Source organism: Chelonia mydas, chromosome 7, assembly GCF_015237465.2.
Source record: "Chelonia mydas isolate rCheMyd1 chromosome 7, rCheMyd1.pri.v2, whole genome shotgun sequence".
Classification (NCBI taxonomy): Eukaryota; Metazoa; Chordata; order Testudines; family Cheloniidae; genus Chelonia; species Chelonia mydas.
Window position 1 is genome coordinate 18,495,129 of NC_057853.1, and position 19,656 is coordinate 18,514,784.

Genomic DNA, 19,656 nt, shown 5'->3' on the forward strand with positions numbered 1-19,656 from the left:
ACAGATCATTTATTCCACCTCTCCAGCCCCTACCGCTCCCAACACCAAGTGACAGCAAGGTTAAATATGGGGCCACCTTTCTATTTTGATTGTTTCTTCATCACTGAACAAGAATCTGTTTTTATTTCCATATAACCAACAAAATGCATACTGTAGCTTGTATACAGTTGGTTCTCATAAACTATAGGTAATATGATATCAATAGTAATGTCTGAATAACACAAGGTCTTCCCTATTTTAATGGCCCAGATCTTGCAACTGCATATGCATGATCACAAGTATCTGTCTACGAGGATGCAGTTGCAGGTTAGTGACCTGATCCTGCAGTTGGATCTGTGTAAGCATACTTCTGTGCCTGGACAAAGCCAATTGCAGGATGGTGGTCTGGTTTGGAGAACTCCTTATTGCATGTGGGGAAAGCATCATAAAGCTGTTTGAGTTCTAGAATTTTCCCCTAAGTTAGATATGTTCTGAAGTGTGTAATAAATTCTATTAAATTAAATCTTTATTCCTTTTTTTATGGCATTTAAACAATGTTGGAAATAGAAAGTATGTTTTCTGGGTATTTCTTGTAATATTTAGTGTTCTGTCCTTAATTTTCCCTTTTTGTCTCACTGTCCAGTGTATATGATCTTGCCTTTAAACCTGATGGAACTCAGCTGATAATTGCAGCAGGAAACAGATTGCTGGTAGGAGATTGTTTACTCCTCTCCACACCATACCACCTGAATCTAACAATAATAATACAGTAACTCCCCACTTAACGTCCTCTTGCTTAACGTTGTTTCGATCTTACGTCCCTGCTCAATTACAGGACAAGCTCCATTTAAAGTTGTCCAATGCTTCGCTATAACGTCATTTGGCTGCCTGCTTTCTCCACAGCTGTAGCCCCCCATCAGCTCCCCTACGTGCCCCCCAGCACCTCCGGCCCGCCGGCAGACCCCGTGGATCAGCACCTTCCCCCTTCCTTCCCTGCCTCCTGCCCACGGCAGTCAGCTGGCTTGTAGGCTTCAGGAGGCAGGGGAGGGAGGGGGAGCCTGCGTGCCACAGGCAGGGGAGGGAGGAGAGAGGAGCGAGGACCTGGTGTGCGGAGTATAGGGGGAGGAGGGGGGGAAGAAGAGGTGGGTTAAGGGTGGAGGCTTGGGGGAAAGGGTGGAGTGGGCGGGCCAAGGGTTGAGCCCCCCGCCCCTGGTGCTTGCACAGTAGGGGAAGCTGCTGCTGCGCAACGTGCTTCTCCTAGCGTACAGCACCTTCACTCTCCTTGCCTGCCTCAGCGTCTCCAGTGCCAGTGGGCTGTGTGTGTGTGTGGGCGGGGAGGGGGGATAAGGTGGGGACACCTCCCAACTATAGTACTGTACTGTATGGCAAAAAAAAAAATTCCCTGGAACCTAACCCCCCCCATTTACATTCATTCTTATGGGGAAATTGGATTCGCTTAACATCGTTTCACTTAAAGTCTCATTTTTCAGGAACATAAGTACAACATTAAGTGAGGAGTTACTGTATATATTTTAAAAGACCCCAAAATATAGCTGTGGAACATTATATAAACTGTAGCAATATTTTTGGGGTCTTTTAAAATTTCTTACTAATCTCTTTAATGGGGGCTCTTTCATGTGACTTTTTCTACAGTTTAAAAAGATGTGGTACAAAGAACAAGTGATAGTTTTTGATATAGGGAAGGAATGGGTTGTTTTGAAACAGGCAGGCCAAGTGGGTATCTGAAAACAGCATATGAATTGAATGACTTTCATATAAATGATTCAGTAACCTCTATTGTCCTTACATGTAATGCCTGCTTCTCAGTGCATAGAAAGAGGCAAGTATGTTCTAGTATTTTAAAAGGATGCCATCAATTTAAACTGTAGTCATTTTTAAAAGACAAGTTAAAAGTAGTTTCAGGTACTACACCTGTTTCAAAATCTCCCTGCCAAATTTTGTCATATAATTGCATTTTCCTGTTTTTTAAAAAAAAATTATCTCCTTTTGCTGTGTGGACTTAAATAGGGGAAACTAACGAACTATCCATGAGAAACAGTGACATTGACTATGTACAAAGTCTTGTCAAATAAGCAAAGTTTACAAACAATTATTTTGCCTCAAATCTTGTTTAGTTCTAATTATTCTAGTCCCCGTGGAGCTTGTTGAAGGATTGGGGTCTTTACACTTTCCTTTTATTGATACAGGTATATGATACATCTGATGGAACCTTAATTCAGCCCTTGAAAGGTCACAAGGACACAGTGTACTGTGTGGCTTATGCTAAAGATGGTAGGTGACACCTTTGGGCTTCTTAGCTTCCATCTTTGTGTTAGTTTGTAGAAAGCATGGTAATTGGCCTCATCCCTTTCTTGTTGTAAATTTAAAATTAGGAATGTTAAGGTTGTTTTAATAATAATACTTTGCATTTAAACACTGCCTTTTATCTCAGGGTCTCAAAGCACTTTACAAATATTAGCTGCAGAAGAAAGTACTGTTCTCTGGATATTAAAAACATAGGCCGCAGTCCTGCAGTTGATACTACGAATAGAGACCCATGTTCCCCATGAACTTTAGTGGGGCTCTGTGTGAAAGCAGAGGTCTACCTGTACAGCATTCCGTTGAAGTCAGTTGTATTTCATGTGGGTGCAGAAGTGCAACCATATGGAGTCACTAGCAGGACTGGACCCATACTTACATGGTCCTGTAGCACTCAAGACATCTACAAAGTACTTCCTTTTTTCTGTTTTGCTAAGATGAATGTTTTTGGAGTAAACGTGATGATTAAATGTGTGGATGTTTTGTTTTAAAATATTATTAATCCCTAGGCAAGCGTTTTGCATCTGGCTCTGCTGACAAAAGTGTAATAATTTGGACTTCAAAGTTAGAAGGAATTCTGAAATACACGTAAGTGAACCCATTCACTTCATTGCTTCCTTTAAATACATACTTTGGTTATGGACTTCTGCTGTTAATATAAGTGAGTGATGCTAGGAGAGTTGAAGGAATGTGAACTATGGTCAGAGAAGAATCTAGTAGAGAAAGGAGAAATGAGGGAGGAGAGCAGTCAAGATATAGAAAGATATTTGAGAGGGTTAGGAAAGCAGTTAAGAGAATGAGGGAGCAGTGGGAGGGCTAGATAAAGCATTGGTGTTACTCTTGTGAAGACATTGCAGGGCTGAAGGAGCACCAGAGAGCCTCTCTCACTGTGTTAAGAGGCTGCAGGAGTTCAAGAAGAGCAGAGGAGTGTCAGGAGAGTGTTGGGGAGCCATATTCTGCCTTTGTCTCAACAGGAGTTATGTGTACTGTATGTCCAAGACATGAGCCTGGTCTTGTAAAATAAGCCAAATTAGAATAGTTCTCATTTGAAGCCCAATCCAAAGGTGGTTGCTAGTACTTGCCTCCACCAAGAAGTTCCATCTTTTTCTGCCCTGCTTTATTTGTGTGCATACGGAATTCTCTTGGTGTTTTTCATTAGATTAATACCAGTCTTCCAAAAGTCATTAAGAAATATAGATATGTAATTGCTAGTATCTTACATCTTCAAATCCAAATTCTGCTTTTTGATAAGTTTGAATGATTCTTGTTGAAGTCATTGAGAGAGATGCGCGCATACATATTATGGAAAAATTTGGCTAATATTTATTTCTTTCACAGTGCTTCCCAAACCAATATCCACCTATGCCCTCATACCAATGCAGCCAGTTCTTGATGAAATCTGATGAAAGCTCCATTTAGAGACTGCTTAATTTAAAAAAAGTTTATTTTTAACTTAGTTTAATTACATGTTAATTTGACATAGTGTAACTTTGATCTGTTTTTATGTAATATTTGTCCTCTAAGCTTGGCTTTAAGGTATCTTGTTATAAAAGATAGAGAACGTGGCATTTAAAACAAAAGATTTGTTTGAAACGTGATGATTACTTTGTTCTAGGCATAATGATTCTATACAGTGTGTTTCTTACAATCCTGTTACTCACCAACTGGCATCCTGCTCCTCCAGTGATTTTGGTATGTCTTCTTCCTCTTTGATGTTTTTCATTGAGCCAGTAAACATTATTAAAATGAGAGAATTAAACATTAGTAAGCCAGTAATGTATAGGTACAGTTTTTTTTCTTTTCTGTGATGAAGAAATAGAGAAATAAAATGTTACTCCTCCACTATGGAGTATACAAATGAAAATTTAGAACATACCTTGTTTAGCATAATTTAATATTTTACTTTTAAAATCACTGCCCCTCAGTTGGAAAAGGGTTATGAACTCCAGTGCCTTCAGGTGTGTTATCTTATGGTGATATGATTTTTCAATAGTACTATTTTTTTTGCCTCGCTTTAAGAAATATTTCATTGTAGTTCTTGTATTTAGATGTTTATTCCCCACTCCTTTCATATATGAATAAACAGCACCTGTTCAAAACATTGACCCTTCCCAACACTGAGTAAAATCTTTAAAATCAGCCTCCCTTTTTTTTTCCTAATCTGAATGCTGCTTGTAATGATGAACTTAGTCGGTTTCTTGGGGGCTGTTTTGTTTTGTTTTTAAGGCTTGTGGTCTCCTGAGCAGAAGTCAGTCTCCAAACATAAATCAAGCAGTAAAATCACCTGCTGTAGGTAAGTTTTAAGCACTAGATGTGTCATTCAGATTTTTTCCCTTTATGAATAAAAATATGACAATAAAGAGAAGTATATGTCATTAAATTTATGCAGAAGCCATGATTCGGGGCATGAACTGGGAGTTTATAGAACAGATTACAGCAGAACCAAAGGTTCCTATATCACGCCATCCTCATCACTATAGTATCTGAGCACCTTCCACTGGTACAATAAGCAGCATCTGTTACATACTGTTTGTTCTTTCTCTTATCCTCTTCCTGGGGGGAAGAGTATGTGTGCAGTGTACCTTTTTTTTTTTTTTTTTTTTTTAATTGTATTGTTTCTGATTTGCAATCACACTGCTTGTCATCTTGAGCAAGTCAGTTAACCTTTCTGTTCCTTTCTTTATCCATTGATACAGTAATAACCTCCTGGAGGTGCTGCTGAGACTTATTAATATTTGTAGAGTACTTTGTGATCCTCAGGTGAAAGATTATATATATATATATAATATATAAATTAGACTTTTTTGTGGTGTGTGGGGCAACCAGATGATGATAAAGCCCAATCCTGATATTTGATGCTTATAAGTTAACTTTATATTAATAATACAAAAACATCTATACATAGTCCTAGGGGAATTCTCTGCCACTGCATGCACACAGAATTCATGTACCCTGCATATTTCTTTGCTTCCCTGCGGAAAAATGACTTTCTGATGGTGAAGCAAAGGGAAGTCACAAGAGCAGCAATGCACCCCTTCTCAGCAGCGCATGTCATTTTGGGCACACAGAGCAGCTGGGAAAGAGGCAAATCATTGCGGGGGGAAGGAGAGTTGGGGATGTCCTGGCCAGTGGCTCCTTCCCTGTGCTGGGCTCAACTGCTAGTGCTGGCTGGGGGTTGGGGTGCAGGAGGGGTAGCAGGTTCTGGGAGGGAGTTTGGGTGCAGGAGGGGGTGTGGGGTCTGAGAGGGAGTTTGGATGCAGGGTGCAGGCCCTGGGCTGGGGCAGAGGGTTGGGGTGCAGGTGGGGGTGAGGGATACAGGCTCCGGCTGGGCGGCACTTACCTCTGGCGGCTCCCGAAAGCGACTGGCACATCCCTCTGGCAGCGGCTCCTAGGTGTGGGGGTGTGTCTCTGCTGCCCCTGCAGGCACTGCCCCTGCAGCTCCCATTGGCCATAGTTTCTGGCCAATGGGAGCTGTGGAGTCGGCGCTTGAGCCAGGGGCAGCACATGGAGACCCCCTGCTCCCCCCAGGGGGCCGCAGGAATGTGCTGGCCGCTTCCAGGAGCAGCGCGGAGCCAGGGCAGGCAGGGAGCCTGCCTTAGCCCTGCTGCGCTGCCGGAATTTTAGCATGCAGGAGGCGGTGGGAGGGAAGGGGAGTTGTTGATCAGTGGGGTCCATGGACCCCAGTTTGAGAAACGATGCACTACAGTTCAAGTAAGGGAAGGTGAGGAGAAAGAGATAGGAAGGATTGATGATAATGTGTTTTAAGGAAGCATTTGAAAGAGTAGATGGAGGGTAATTGGCAAACTGGTAACTGTTCTACCTGCAGAGGCAGCAGCATTGTCAGTTTTAAGGAAGTGATGTATTTGATCTGGGGGCAAAAGGATACACTCAACTGGTAAAGTCAGGGGAAATAATAAAATAATACCTACCACTTAGGTAGTGCTTTTCATCAGTAGATCTCAAAGCACCTTACAAAGGAGATATCATTATTTCAGTTTTACTGATGGGGAAACTGAGACACAGAGCGTTGAAGTGCCTTGCTCAACATCACATAAGAGACCAGTAGTGGAGCTGGGAGTAGAACACAGGTCTCCTGAGTTCCAGTCCAGTGCTCTGTATGCTAAACATCACTATTGTCTCTTCTATGTGATCACTATTCTGAATGAAGATTATACAATGGTGTGGTATGTGGACACACAATCTTCACAAATAATGTAGATGTAACTTTCCATCATGTGTTAGCAGCTGATATCTCTTTTTTTCTCTTTATTCTTGCACTTATTTTTCACCTAGGTGTAACAAAGAGTTTCTCGCTAGGTTGCATGTTCCTGCTATAAATATGAATGTGACTATACAGTGCCGCAGGGTAAATGGCTAAATTCAAGTACTCTTTCTCCTTACGTAGAGACACATTCTAAACTATCATCTGCTGGTTCAGTACACTGTACTTTTAGTAGTTTCCTCTATGACATGCTGCTTTTTCTTTTTGTTATCAGCTGGACAAATGATGGCCAATACCTTGCTTTGGGGATGTTCAATGGCGTTGTCAGCATAAGGAATAAAAATGGTGAAGAGAAAGTCAAAATAGAACGTCCAGGCGGCTCTTTATCTCCAGTATGGTCAATTTGCTGGAATCCATCAAGGTAAACCTCTTAAGTCCATCCCTTTTGTGCTGAACAGATAATCTTTGTTTTATTGATTCCTGACATCACAGCATGGCCAGGCCATTATGCTTCTTCCTTAAGTGGGTTTCTTCTGCATTTTACTTAGGGCTGGTCTACACTATGGGGTGGGATCAATCTAAGTTATGTAACTTCAGCTACGTGAATAACGTAGCTGAAGTCAACATACTTGGATCTAATTACCGCGGTGTGTCAACGGGAGATGCTCACGAAAGCTTATGCTCAAATTAATTTGTTAGTCTCTAAGGTGCCACAAATACTCCTTTTCTTTTTGCGAATACAGACTAACACGGCTGCTACTCTGAAAGCTCTCCTGTTGATTCCCCTTGCGCTTCTCGTTGAGGTGGACAAGATAAATCGACCCCCGCTGGATCGATCGCTGGCCGTAGATCTGGCTGGTAGTGTAGACAAGCCCTCAGAGTCCTGAGGCTCGTCACTGGTGACTAGCTTTTCACATCTGTAAAAATCTGGAATTACTCCATAGAAGAAAATGGAGTCACTCTGAATTTAGACTGGTGTAAATGAGATGAGGATTAGGTCCATTTTTTCTCCCAATCCTACTCTTCCTTCACTTTGCCTTTATTATAGGAGTCCCTCAATGACACATCAAAATCCATGTATGTTACTTCTGCTTGAAGAAGGCTTTGCCCCATCTCTTGACTGACCCAAAAGGGGTTTCACAAACTTCATTGGTGCAGATTTTTCTCTTTTTTTCCCCTTTGGTTTTCTCACTGCTATCTGCCGTTCAAAATGGAGTGCATTTTGACTAAGAGATGGATAGTTGGCAACTTGAGTTTTAAGATCAAGTGCCCCATCTCCCTGAGATTTGTATCTGGGATAAACTGAGATTCCTGTGGGACAAGGTACACCTATTTCCAGACATCAGCTGCCTCCTACCAGGCTGCCTGTTTTTTTTTTTTAATTATAGAGTTGCACTGTTTTGATCACACTAGTTGAGATGCTGGAACACATTAATGGTGGGTGCATCTCTTTGGTGGCTACATATAGCAATTGTACTTTATTGTCTTTTTTGATAAGTGGAAAAACTGGGTGCAAAATCAGCTTGGATACCAGGAAAGATGGCGTGGTTTTTCATTTGTGTATTTTTATGCAGTGAAGTTTATCTTAGAATAATAGATTTTCAAATGATAGTTTCACTATAGTTATAGGGAATGTGAATGAACAATTAATATTACAGTAGGTGGGAGAATTTCTGGAATCATAGAGCAAGTGAGGAAGAGGAGGAGTCAGTCCACAACTACTTAGAGGAAATACCAGTTTTGAAGTCCAGCACGTGCAGTAGTCAGGGTAGTGAGACAGAGGAAGAAGAACATGAGGAAGAGGAGAGCCCTAGGGACGCCAGCTCGTGAGTGAAACTTCAAGGGAATAAAATTTTCTGTTCTATAGACAATGTAGACATCTACATTTATGTCCCAATTTATATATGTAATTATTTATTTCTCCTCTTTGTCTTCTACCAATGAACTTCAGCTCTTATCTGAAGGAAACACCTCTAGGAATGAGAAGATATCTCAGTCTGTAGAGCCCAGAGATTCTGATGAGACTGCCAATTGCAACAGTAGTAATACTGAGCAGGATCTTTTATGAGACTGATTTCTTTTTTATTCTTAGTGTCAGGCTTGTGCAGCAGTATCTTCAGATAGTTCAACGCATTTTATAGATTATAAACACTCATAGTGTATGTAATTAACAAATCAAAACAAATAATCAAAACTCAAAGAACCCCAAAATCCATAAGGCCAAATTCAGTGCTGGTGTGTGTGTGGGTGGGTTTCTGTTGACTAGATGGAGTTGCATCTTTTTTTTGTGTGCCAGCAGTGAATTTAGTCCCACAATTTTTAAACCATAATAAAAATTTACTTACAGCCCATCCCTGCTCCCTACCAATCTTAAATATCATCTTTGCTCTCCCTCAGGCAAAGGAATGGGAGGAGTGATGGTCTTTGTGTGGTGTCCTAAGGTGAACAAACTCTCAGACCAGCAGTAATAATAATACCTAGCTGTTTTATATAGTACTGTTCATCAGTAGATCTCTGTGTCTTAGTTTCCCCATCTGTAAAATGGGGGTGATACTCCTTTCTAAAGTCCTTTGAGAAGTGACTTGCTCAAGGTCACCCAGCAGGCCTGTTGCAGAGATGGGAATAGAACCCAGGTTTCCTGAGTTTGAGTCCAGGGCTCTATCCATTAAAGTACACTACCAAATTCCAGAGTTGAGGCCCTTCTCAGAGAATGCTCTGCTACCAGCTTCCAAGGACAAAATTTTGTTCTTGATTATATTCATGTAAATCAGGTGCATCTCCACTCAGGCCCATTGACTTTGGATTTACACCACTGTAGCTGAGATCAGAATATGGCCACAGATATTTAAGTCCAGGGACTCTTAGCTAATCAGCCTTGGCTGATCGTAATTGCAGTGGAAGTACATGAAATGATGTATTAAGTGTTTGGAGGCAAACAGTCCATGGCATAGTAATGTGTTGGGAGGAAATGGTGGACTCTGTTCTGTTCCCCCCCCCACCCCTTTAAAAGCTGTCTGTTGTCTGGCTACAAAAAAAGTTCAGTAATATTCTAGTTAGGGTGGATATGTTTGCTTTTCTCTCAATTTTTGTGCCTTTTTTAAAAAAATCATTATTTGCTAAATGTAGTCTGACATCCTACTTATTTTTTGTCTGTAGCTTTTATGAGTGTTATACAGAAATCACTGCAGCGCACTGCATGTCTTAATTGTCTGTTTCTTCTACATATTAGAGATGAACACAATGACATCTTAGCTGTAGCAGACTGGGGTCAAAGGCTTTCCTTTTTTCAGCTCAGTGGCAAACAGGTAAGTTGAAGCTTAATGCTTTGGAAAGTGCATTCGTATTTACCCTCAGGAGGAGCTGAATATTTTTGATCATATTCTGTATATACATTGTGTCTTGTATACTGTTGTTTTATGAGGGTAATTACTCTAAGCTTTTGACCATCCTCTTTTCCAGCTCCAGTGTCTCCCAACCCAACAGAGACACTTCCTGTCACTTCTTCTAGTTTTGCAGACATTTGTGACAGTTTACTGGCCCAGATCCTGAGCTGCAGCTTTGGAGTCCTTGGTACAGTTCAGGAGAAGGAGACTCATTAATGTTTTATAAATCACCCTGATTCTGAGCAGACCTGTGTTGGGCTAGGCTGGTTCTCAGATGCAATTTAGAGCAGCTTCTGAGGGCTATTACAACTGTCAGCTGTTGCTGGATATAGGAAAGCCTTTGCCACTAGCTGAAGGGATGGTGGTATCATAGGAGCCTGTATGATAGAACTTTGGCACCTGAGGATCCCTGTACACTGGGGAGATCCTCTTGCTAGTTTCCAACTACTTTTCATGACTCAGAAAACATGAAATGACCATTTTCTTTGATCTCTGTATTGTGTCTTGTAGATTGGGAAGGACAGGGTGCTGAATTTTGACCCCTGCTGTATTAGCTATTTTTCCAAAGGAGAATATATATTAATGGGAGGCTCAGATAAGCAAGTATCTCTCTACACGAAGGATGGAGTGCGTCTCGGTACCATAGGGGATCAGAGCAGCTGGGTGTGGACATGTAAAGTTAAACCAGACTCCAATTATGTGGTAAGAGGGGACATTTTATCGCTTTTCTCTTAGACCTTAGATACATATGGTAGGACCACAGTTTTCAAACTTGAGTACCTAAATTTAGGCACTCAAATCCTTACTGAGGCAGATAAATACAAGTGGCCTAATTTTTAGATGTTGCTGAGTACGCACATTCAACTCCCATTGAAGTTAAAAATAGTCATGGAGAAATGTATCCTGGGCTACAAGAAGGTGATAAATGGGGATAAAGCTTAGTGGCCTACATAAGGCATTTACTACATTTTATTTTTAAAATGGTAGCTGATTTATTTAAAAATAATTTTCATGATATATATGAAATAGGGTGACTGTAGAGGCTGTGCAATAGGATAACTGGAAGTAGATGTGCAAGTAGGCTGTCCCTCGTTCAGAATTTCTACTAATGAGCCTTGTGGAGAATGTGTGGAGAACCTTTTGGGGCAATATATACTCTAATCTGTCAGTGGCAGAACTCCTTTTGAAATCAGTAGGCTGAGAGTGGTGATTTAAAAAAAAAAAAAAAAAAAAAAAAAGTGTCCCATGATTTAAGGCTGTGATTTAGTCATGGAGATCACTGAAGTAACGGAATCTATGACTTTCAAAGACCTCCGTACTCCAGCCAGTGCCGGCTGGGAGCTGCAGTGTCCCCTGCCCCCTGCGGAGGCATTATTGCCCATTGTCCGTGACTTTTCGTAAAAATATCCATGACAAAAACTTAACCTTATCCGTGATCATATAGGATTTCATCCTGGATCATTAAAGTCGATGGAAGTTTTGCCACTGAATACAGTGTGAGCAGGATCAGGGCTAAAGTCAGTATGCTGTTTTGGTGAATGTAACATAAGGGATTTAGCGTTCATTTAAATGTCATGCATTTTTATTAGGGCTGTCAAGCGATTAAAAAAATTAATTGTGATTCATCATAAAATTAATCGGATTGTTAATCAGAGTACCATTTATTTAAATATTTTTGGATGTTTTCTGCATTTTCAAATATATTGATTTCAATTACAACACAGAATACAAAGTGTACAGTGCTCACTTTATTTGTAATCAAAAATAAATATATTGGCACTGTAAAACACAAAAGCAATGGTATTTTTCTGTTCCCCCATTACAAGTACTGTAGTTCAGTCTCTTTAACATGGAAGTTGAACTTACAAACGTAGAATTATGTACAGAAAACCTCTGCATTCAAAAATAAAGCAATGTAAAACTTTAGCGCCTACAAGTCCACTCAGTCCTGCTTCTTGTTCAGCCAGTCGCTCAGACAGACTAGTTTGTTTACATTTGCAGGAGATAATGCTGCTTGCTTCTTGTTTCAGTGTCACCTGAAAGTGAGAACAGGCATTCGCATGGCACTGTTGTAGCTGGTGTCACAAGATATTTACATGCCAGATGCGGTAAAGATTCGTATGTCCCTTCATGCTTCAACCAGCATTCCAGAGGACATGCATCCATGCTGATGATGGGTTCTGCTCGATAATGATCCAAAGCAGTGTGGACCTGTACATGTTCATTTTCATCATCTGAGTCAGATGCCACCAGCAGGTTGATTTTCTTTTTTGGTGGTTCGGGTTCTGTAGTTTCCGCATCAGTGTTGCTCTTTTAAGACTTCTGAAAGCATGCTCCACACCTCATCCCTCTCAGATTTTGGAAGGCACTTCAGGTTCTTAAACCTTGGGTTGAGTGCTGTAGCTATCTATAGAAATCTCACATTGGTACCTTCTTCGCGTTTTGTCAAATATGCAGTGAAAGTGTTCTTAAAATGAACATGTGCTAGATCATCATCTGAGGCTGCTATGACATGAATATATGGCAGAATGCAGGTAAAACAGAGCAGGAGACATACAATTCTCCCCCAAGGAGTTCAGTCACAAATTTAATTAACACGTTATTTTTTTTAACAAGTGTTATCAGCATTGAAGCATGTCCTCTGGAGTGGTGGCTGAAGCATGAAGGGGCATATGAATGTTTAGCATATCTGTCACATAAATACCTTGCAATGCCAGCTACAAAAGTGCCATGTGAATGCCTGTTTGCACTTTCAGGTGACATTGTAAATAAGAAGCAGGCAGCATTATCTCCTGTAAATGTAAACAAACTTGTTTGTCTTAGCAATTGGCTTAGCAAGAAATAGGACTGAGTGGACTTGTACGCTCTAAAGATTTATGTTGTTTTGTTTTTGAGTGCAGTTATGTAACAAAAAAAATCCACATTTGTAAGTTGCACTTTCACGATAGAGATTGCACTACAGTACTTATATGAGGTGAATTGAAAAATACTTTTATTTTGTTTTTACAGTGCCAATATTTGTAATTAAAAATAATATAAAGTGACCACTGTATACCTTGTATTCTGTGTTGTAATTGAAATCAATATATTTGAAAATGTAGAAAAACATCAAAAATATTTAATACATTTCAATTAGTATTCTGTTATTTAACAGTGTGATTAAAACCGCGATTAATCGCGATTAATTTTGAGTTAACTGTGATTGATGAACAGCCCTAATTTTTATGCATGATTTTTGTAGTTGCTTATAAGTTATCATTGGTTGACACGTGTAGTTTTTGAGATCATTCTTCTTGTATGAGTTTTTGAAATCTTTCTCCTTATGTTCAGGCGATAGGGTGCCAGGATGGAACAATTTCCTTTTATCAGCTGATTTTCAGTACAGTCCATGGACTCTATAAAGATCGTTATGCTTACAGGGACAGCATGACTGATGTTATTGTCCAGCACCTAATTACTGAGCAAAAAGGTAGTATTGCACTTATATGGAAGTCTTGGCTTCATTTTCATTATTTTTATTAATAGCTGTTAGCATGTTCAAACGTATGGTCCCTGTCTCGTGGAACTTCCTGTCTTTGATAAACGCTGATGGCAAGGTTGAGGCATACAGCTCATGGGGTGAAAATGCAAACATGAAATGGAGCAAATATTTCTGGAGGATCAGCACAGAAGGACTTAATGGAAGAAGTGGGGATTTGAAAGGTCATTAGGAGAGGGAAGAGCTATTAAAATAGTCAGTCTCTCTCTCGGTGGTTCTTATTAACAGCATCAAAGACTTGTGCTAATATTTTCTAAGCACAATTTTTAAAAATATTCTCACCCAGTTTCCTAACAGGGAAGGGACAATGGAACATATATCATAGTACATCATTCACAAGTAAGGAATGGTAGTAACTTGTGACCTACTGCTAACCAGTGGCATGTATGGGTAGCTTATACCTGACATGGAGCCACAGACTCTATTTTAGTAGGGTTGACTGTTCAGTGTAGAAATGTTTTGTAAGGATTAAATTGTAATCGTGGTTTAACATGGTACTAAATGATTTCAGTTTCATTCACCCTGCAACTTACTATGTTTTCTTATGTTCTTTCGTTTCAGTTAGAATAAAATGCAGAGAGCTTGTAAAGAAAATTGCAATCTACAAAAACAGATTAGCAATCCAGCTGCCAGACAAAATCCTGATTTATGAATTATATTCAGATGACTCCTCAGACATGCATTACCGTGTGAAGGAAAAGATTGCAAAGAAATTTGAATGCAACTTGCTGGTTGTATGTTCAGATCACATTATCTTATGCCAGGTACATACTTGAAAGTTAAACATAGTCTTGATAAGTAAGAGAAGGGTACACATGTTTGAAGGGGATGGCAGAATAGGGTTAGCATACTGAAAAAACTGTAATGGATTATGCAGTTAGGCAATTGAATGTGTACTGTAATGTAATCTCAAACCAGTTAAACAGCTGCTGTGTTTCATTTCACTGATGGCTGTGTTTTAGTAAAATGATCTCTGGGATGAAAGGTGCTAGAAAAGGGTTTTTTGATATTCTGCTTGATGCCATCAGAAATCTTTAAAAATATATTTTGTCTGCTAGATTGATGTTACATATATTTCGCAGTCTTTTGTTTTGTATGTACATATGTAGACGGGCATATCTGGATAGATATGAACACATTCCACTAAAGTGGCATGATTTTCTATTTACCAGTATGTAGTTTATTGTATATCACAGAATTGTTTATCTTTTTAGGAGAAAAGACTACAGTGCCTCTCTTTTAATGGTGTTAAAGAGCGTGAGTGGCTGATGGAGTCTCTCATTCGTTACATTAAAGTAATTGGAGGCCCTTCAGGAAGAGAAGGCCTCTTAGTAGGTCTGAAGAATGGCCAGGTGACTGACTTCTCTCTTTTTAAGTACAGAGCAAAATGTGTTTTACTGTTTTGAGGAGAACAGAAATACATAGGGCTGACCACAGAAGCAACAAAGACTTTTATAACCTGAATTCCAAGGGCTCAGGCTGAGCCTAATCCTGAATCAAAAAACTCATTTATTTGTATCTCTTGCCTGTGGGCTCACGTTCTTTCTTTTTAGCTGCTCACTTGTAGGTTACCCTGGAAGACAAAAACATTGCTCCCCATTGCCCGTGCTTCATAGGTGAACCTCAAGAGAAGTGTGTATACAGAAAAGGGCTCTCTAGACTTCGCTGACAACCCCACTACAGCTGACTCCCCCAATAAGAAATGGACCTTTGGCATTTGTCATATAGCAATTTTATGATGATCACTGTCAATCAGACAAGTTCGTGCATAATTCTACACTGAAACCATATCGAATGCAGAGAATAATACAAAAGATATTTGTATATAAAGGTGCTTAGTTTCTTTGTAAATTAAGCATACATTTAATACTTCCTTGCAGAGTATCCATTTGATGGGTTTCCACTTAATACAGTAGAAAATCAATGGGATAACCATGTGACCATGAGATAGTAAAATTGCCTGTCAGATGGCACTGTGGCTTAAGAGGTTTCCTGAAGAGTAGTTAGTAGCTGCTGTTGGACCTCAGGACCAGCAGAAGAATGAGTGGTAAATATTGGTGTCCCACGATTTACCTGTTTAATGGGATCCCCTGTCACGCTTTTCAAAGTCAATGAACTTCCATCAGTCTTCATATTATATTTAAAAGAAATGGAGCAATATAAGTAGCATATTTAGCTTTAGTTTGCTTACAGAGCACACATAAAGTTTGATGCTATCCAAACCCTTATGTTACCAAAACTTTACATCCCACCTTCTGAATACCAGATTTAGGGAAGGATAGAGAATCTGGCAGAAATCAATACAGTAAAAATTGTAACATCGATTGTAGGCTGTTCAGTAGTTTAATTGCCTAAAATACATTATTATATTATCATTGAGGCTCTCCTTTTTTTTTTTTCATGGAGGTTGCGGAAGTCACGGAATCTGTGACTTCTGTAACCTTCATGAATTCAGCCCCAGCAGCCGGGAGCTGCAGGGTCCCCCCGCTGCCCACAGTTGCCGGGAGCTTCGGGGTACTCCTGCCAGCCAATGGGGATACCCCGCAGATCCCGGCCACCAAGGGCAGTGGGGGCCCCCCACAGCTCCTGAACACTGCGGGCAGCAAGGGGACCCCGGAGCTCGAGGGGGAACCCTAGTAATTGCGGGCAGTGGGGGGACCCTGGAGCTGCCCAGCCTCTGCAGACAGTGTGGAGACCCTGTGGCTGAGCTCCCCATTTTGTCATGAATATTTTTAGTAAAAGTTTCGGACAGGTCTCGAGCTTCTGTGAATTTTTCTTTATTGCCCATGACCTGTCCATGACTTTTACTAAAAATATCTGTGACAAAATCTTAGCCTTAATTATCATTATTAACAAATGTTTATATAGTACTGTATGTGTTCTAATGTTAATAAATTAGTTATAAAAAATGGAATACCATATCTGAGTTAGTTAATGGGGAAACCGTAGTCTGTCATACAACACAAGTGACAGTGGAGGCTGTTTCTTTGTAGTTCTGGAGTTACATACATCATAGAGATTACAAAGAGGGTGCAGCATGGCAAGTATTTAAATATTTAGGTTGTTACCGTATGTAGTCTTTGTTCTATTTATATTTATGCTCATCACCATAGTATAAGTGCATTAATGTAACTGTTTTACAGGTAGAATGACACAGAATCTAGGTTGTCTCACATATTTTGTTTACGTTAGTTTGCAATCTAGCACACTGTAAAGAAGCAAGGGTATAAACCTTTGAAAGCATTTTCAAACTGCTTTAGTTCTTACATATATTTAATATTTTAATATTTCTTCTTCATAATATGTAATCACAGTTCTGTTTTCAACAGCAAAGTTAATATGCACTATTCTATTTCTAATTTTGGTAACTGCAACTTTGACTGACTAACTTTGACTTCAAATATGTCCAGATTCTGAAGATATTTGTGGACAATCTTTTTGCAATTGTCCTGTTGAAGCAATCCACAGCTGTGCGCTGTCTGGATATGAGTGCATCCCGAAACAAGTTGGCAGTGGTAGATGAAAATGACACCTGTCTAGTATATGATATTCACACCAAAGAGCTGCTGTTCCAGGTAACAAATCAAAACCTTTAAATGTTTGTAAAAAAGAGAGAAACTTGCTAGGGACTCAGAATATGATTTTTGTTTCTTACATGTAGATAACGTCCTTAATAATTTATACAAATCTAAATAGATCAACTGTGGAATGTTGTAGATATTAATACATTGTGCCCCTTTCAGAGAGTGTTGTCTAATGAGTAGGGTAGGGAAGGGAGTGGGAGCCAGGAGATTTGTGTTCTTTACTCACCTCGTCCATGCACTTGCTCTGTGATCTTTAGAAAGTCACTTGGGGCCATGTAATGTTCCCTTTGGATTATTGAAGTCAGCAGGGATCTTGCTGTTGATTTCAGTGGGAGCAGGATTAGACCCTAGATCACTTTCTGCCTCAGTTTTGCCCAATATAAAAGGGGATAATAATACTTAGTCCCTCTATGAGGCCTAATCCATTAATGTTAGTAAAGTATTTTCAGGTAGATCCTTGGATAGAAAGCATGAAGTATTATTAAGATAGGACCTATGAGCTTCTTTTTATGACAGAAAGCAGAAATAAAGATTAAATGATTCTGATAGCTAGGAACCAGTGTCCATTTGTGGAAGGATTTTAATTTAATGTATGAGTAAAAGTGATGAGCAAGATATATAAGAAACTGCACTTATATTAGACAAAATTATTGCAATTTAATAAGCATAAAGCAAGTGCTGTAAAAATGCGGCAATATTTGTAACTTTTAAGTACCAGTTTATTCCTAAACATAAAGAACTAGTGTAAAAAAAAACACATTTATACAGGTTATAACATAATCAATTGTCGTAGCTGAAGGCCATATATTGCTTAGGGGAAAAGATCTAATTTTGTCGCACAGTAATTTAATCAACCATATAATATGCTCATTAGGAACCCAATGCTAATAGCGTGGCTTGGAATACACAGTGTGAGGATATGCTTTGCTTTTCCGGAGGGGGTTACCTCAACATCAAAGCTAGTAACTTTCCTGTCCATCAGCAAAAACTTCAAGGCTTTGTTGTGGGATACAATGGCTCCAAGATTTTCTGTCTTCATGTTTTTTCTATGTCGGCTGTTGAAGTTCCTCAGGTAAATTTTAATCTAATTAACCCATTTTTGTGTTTTCTCAACAACATGGTTTAAAAAAATGAAAGAATGTTTCTGAAACTTGTCCGTTTCATATTACCAGAATCAATGTAATCTAAGCTCCTAGTGTATTCAGAGCTGTCAACACTGTCTAGTTCCTTTTGTGTGAGCTGTGTAAAGTTTAGAACAGTTGGACTCATTAATTTTAAGTGTCTTGAGTTTTTCCTTCTCTTTTGCTGAAGTTCACTCTCGTATTATCATAGTCGTCCCCCCATTTTGTTTACAAATCCATTAAATTTAAAAGCACTGAACCACAATGACAATGTGGTTCTGTACAAACTTATTTTGCCTACAGTTTCTGCACATCTTTCCCCCCCACACACACACATTTTTTCATGTTATTTTTCAAATGTCCATGTTCTACCCATGCCATGTACCCTCTCATTAATTACCTGCTGTTGCTCCTTTTGGATATGTTTAGGCAATATTTAAGTGGTATGAAATGTTCTAAGCTGTAGGTGTATCCAGTTTGTAATATATTTGTAGATTCTGTGTCAATCGGCAGAGTGATTCTTCCTGCTTTATGGGAAGGACCATGAACAATGGAAGTGTTAATATAGCTAGTGGGGTATTAAGCATATAAAAACGGATTTGCCCTTGGACACAAGAAATGCAGTCTTGTTTTCATCTTGTTTACATGTTTTCATCTACTTAACAATGGCTTAAAAATGAACACCAAAACCAAAAAATGGGAGAATCAGTGCAGGCACTGGATGTGGTCCTGCATTTCTTATGTGCCCAAAACTCATCGGCTTCTTTTGGAGTTGTGGATGAGTGAGGAATGCACTACATTGAAACTTGTACTGAATTGGTAGGATCTCAGACCCTAGCAAACAGTTCCCTCAGGACAAAAGGGTTTGGAATTCAGTTATCCTATTCTGTATTGTACTTACGTTGGAGAGGGATGACTGAATTCACAGATTTCAGAGTAGCAGCTGTGTTAGTTTGTATCCGCAAAAATAAAAGGAGTACATGTGGCACCTTAGAGACTAACCAATTTATTTGAGCATAAGCTTTCATGAGCTACAGCTCACTTCATCGGATGCATTCAGTGGAAAATACAGTGGGGAGATTTATATACATAGAGAACATGAAACAATGGGTGTTACCATACACACTGTAAAGAGAGTGATCAGGTAAGGTGAGCTATTAGCGGGGGGGGGGACGGACGACAACGACCTTTTGTAGTGATAATCAAGGTGGGCTATTTCCAGGAGTTGACAAGAATGTCTGAGGAACAGTGTGGGGCGGGGGGAATAAACATGGGGAAATAGTTTTACTTTGTGTAATGACACATCCACTCCCAGTCTTTATTAATTGTATCCAGTTTGCAAATTAATTCCAATTCAGCAGTCTCTCGTTGGAGTCTGTTTGTTTTTGAAGTTTTTTTGTTGAATTGCCACTTTTAGGTCTGTAATCAAATGACCAAAGAGATTGAAGTGCTCTCCGACTGGTTTTTGAATGTTATAGTTCTTGACGTCTGATTTGTGTCCATTTATTCT

The 19,656-nt window shown here is 39.6% G+C and overlaps 1 protein-coding gene across 6 annotated transcripts in view; it reads left to right on the plus strand.

Moving 5' to 3' along the window:
* The window catches only part of IFT122 (intraflagellar transport 122), a 47,793-nt gene that overhangs the window by 1,986 nt on the left and 26,151 nt on the right, over positions 1-19,656 (plus strand). For 3 of the 6 annotated variants that reach the window (XM_043551607.1, XM_043551606.1, XM_027822455.3), the window contains exons 2-15: positions 623-689; positions 2,187-2,271; positions 2,808-2,886; positions 3,914-3,990; positions 4,525-4,591; positions 6,795-6,941; positions 8,179-8,346; positions 9,750-9,825; positions 10,414-10,605; positions 13,234-13,372; positions 14,003-14,205; positions 14,656-14,793; positions 16,852-17,016; positions 17,900-18,097. In XM_043551607.1, coding sequence (XP_043407542.1) covers positions 623-689; positions 2,187-2,271; positions 2,808-2,886; positions 3,914-3,990; positions 4,525-4,591; positions 6,795-6,941; positions 8,179-8,346; positions 9,750-9,825; positions 10,414-10,605; positions 13,234-13,372; positions 14,003-14,205; positions 14,656-14,793; positions 16,852-17,016; positions 17,900-18,097 — 1,801 coding nt within the window. The remainder of the gene's footprint in view (positions 1-622; positions 690-2,186; positions 2,272-2,807; positions 2,887-3,913; positions 3,991-4,524; positions 4,592-6,794; positions 6,942-8,178; positions 8,347-9,749; positions 9,826-10,413; positions 10,606-13,233; positions 13,373-14,002; positions 14,206-14,655; positions 14,794-16,851; positions 17,017-17,899; positions 18,098-19,656) is intronic. The other 3 variants (XM_007059944.3, XM_007059945.4, XM_037905574.2) reach the window with 2 other exon arrangements.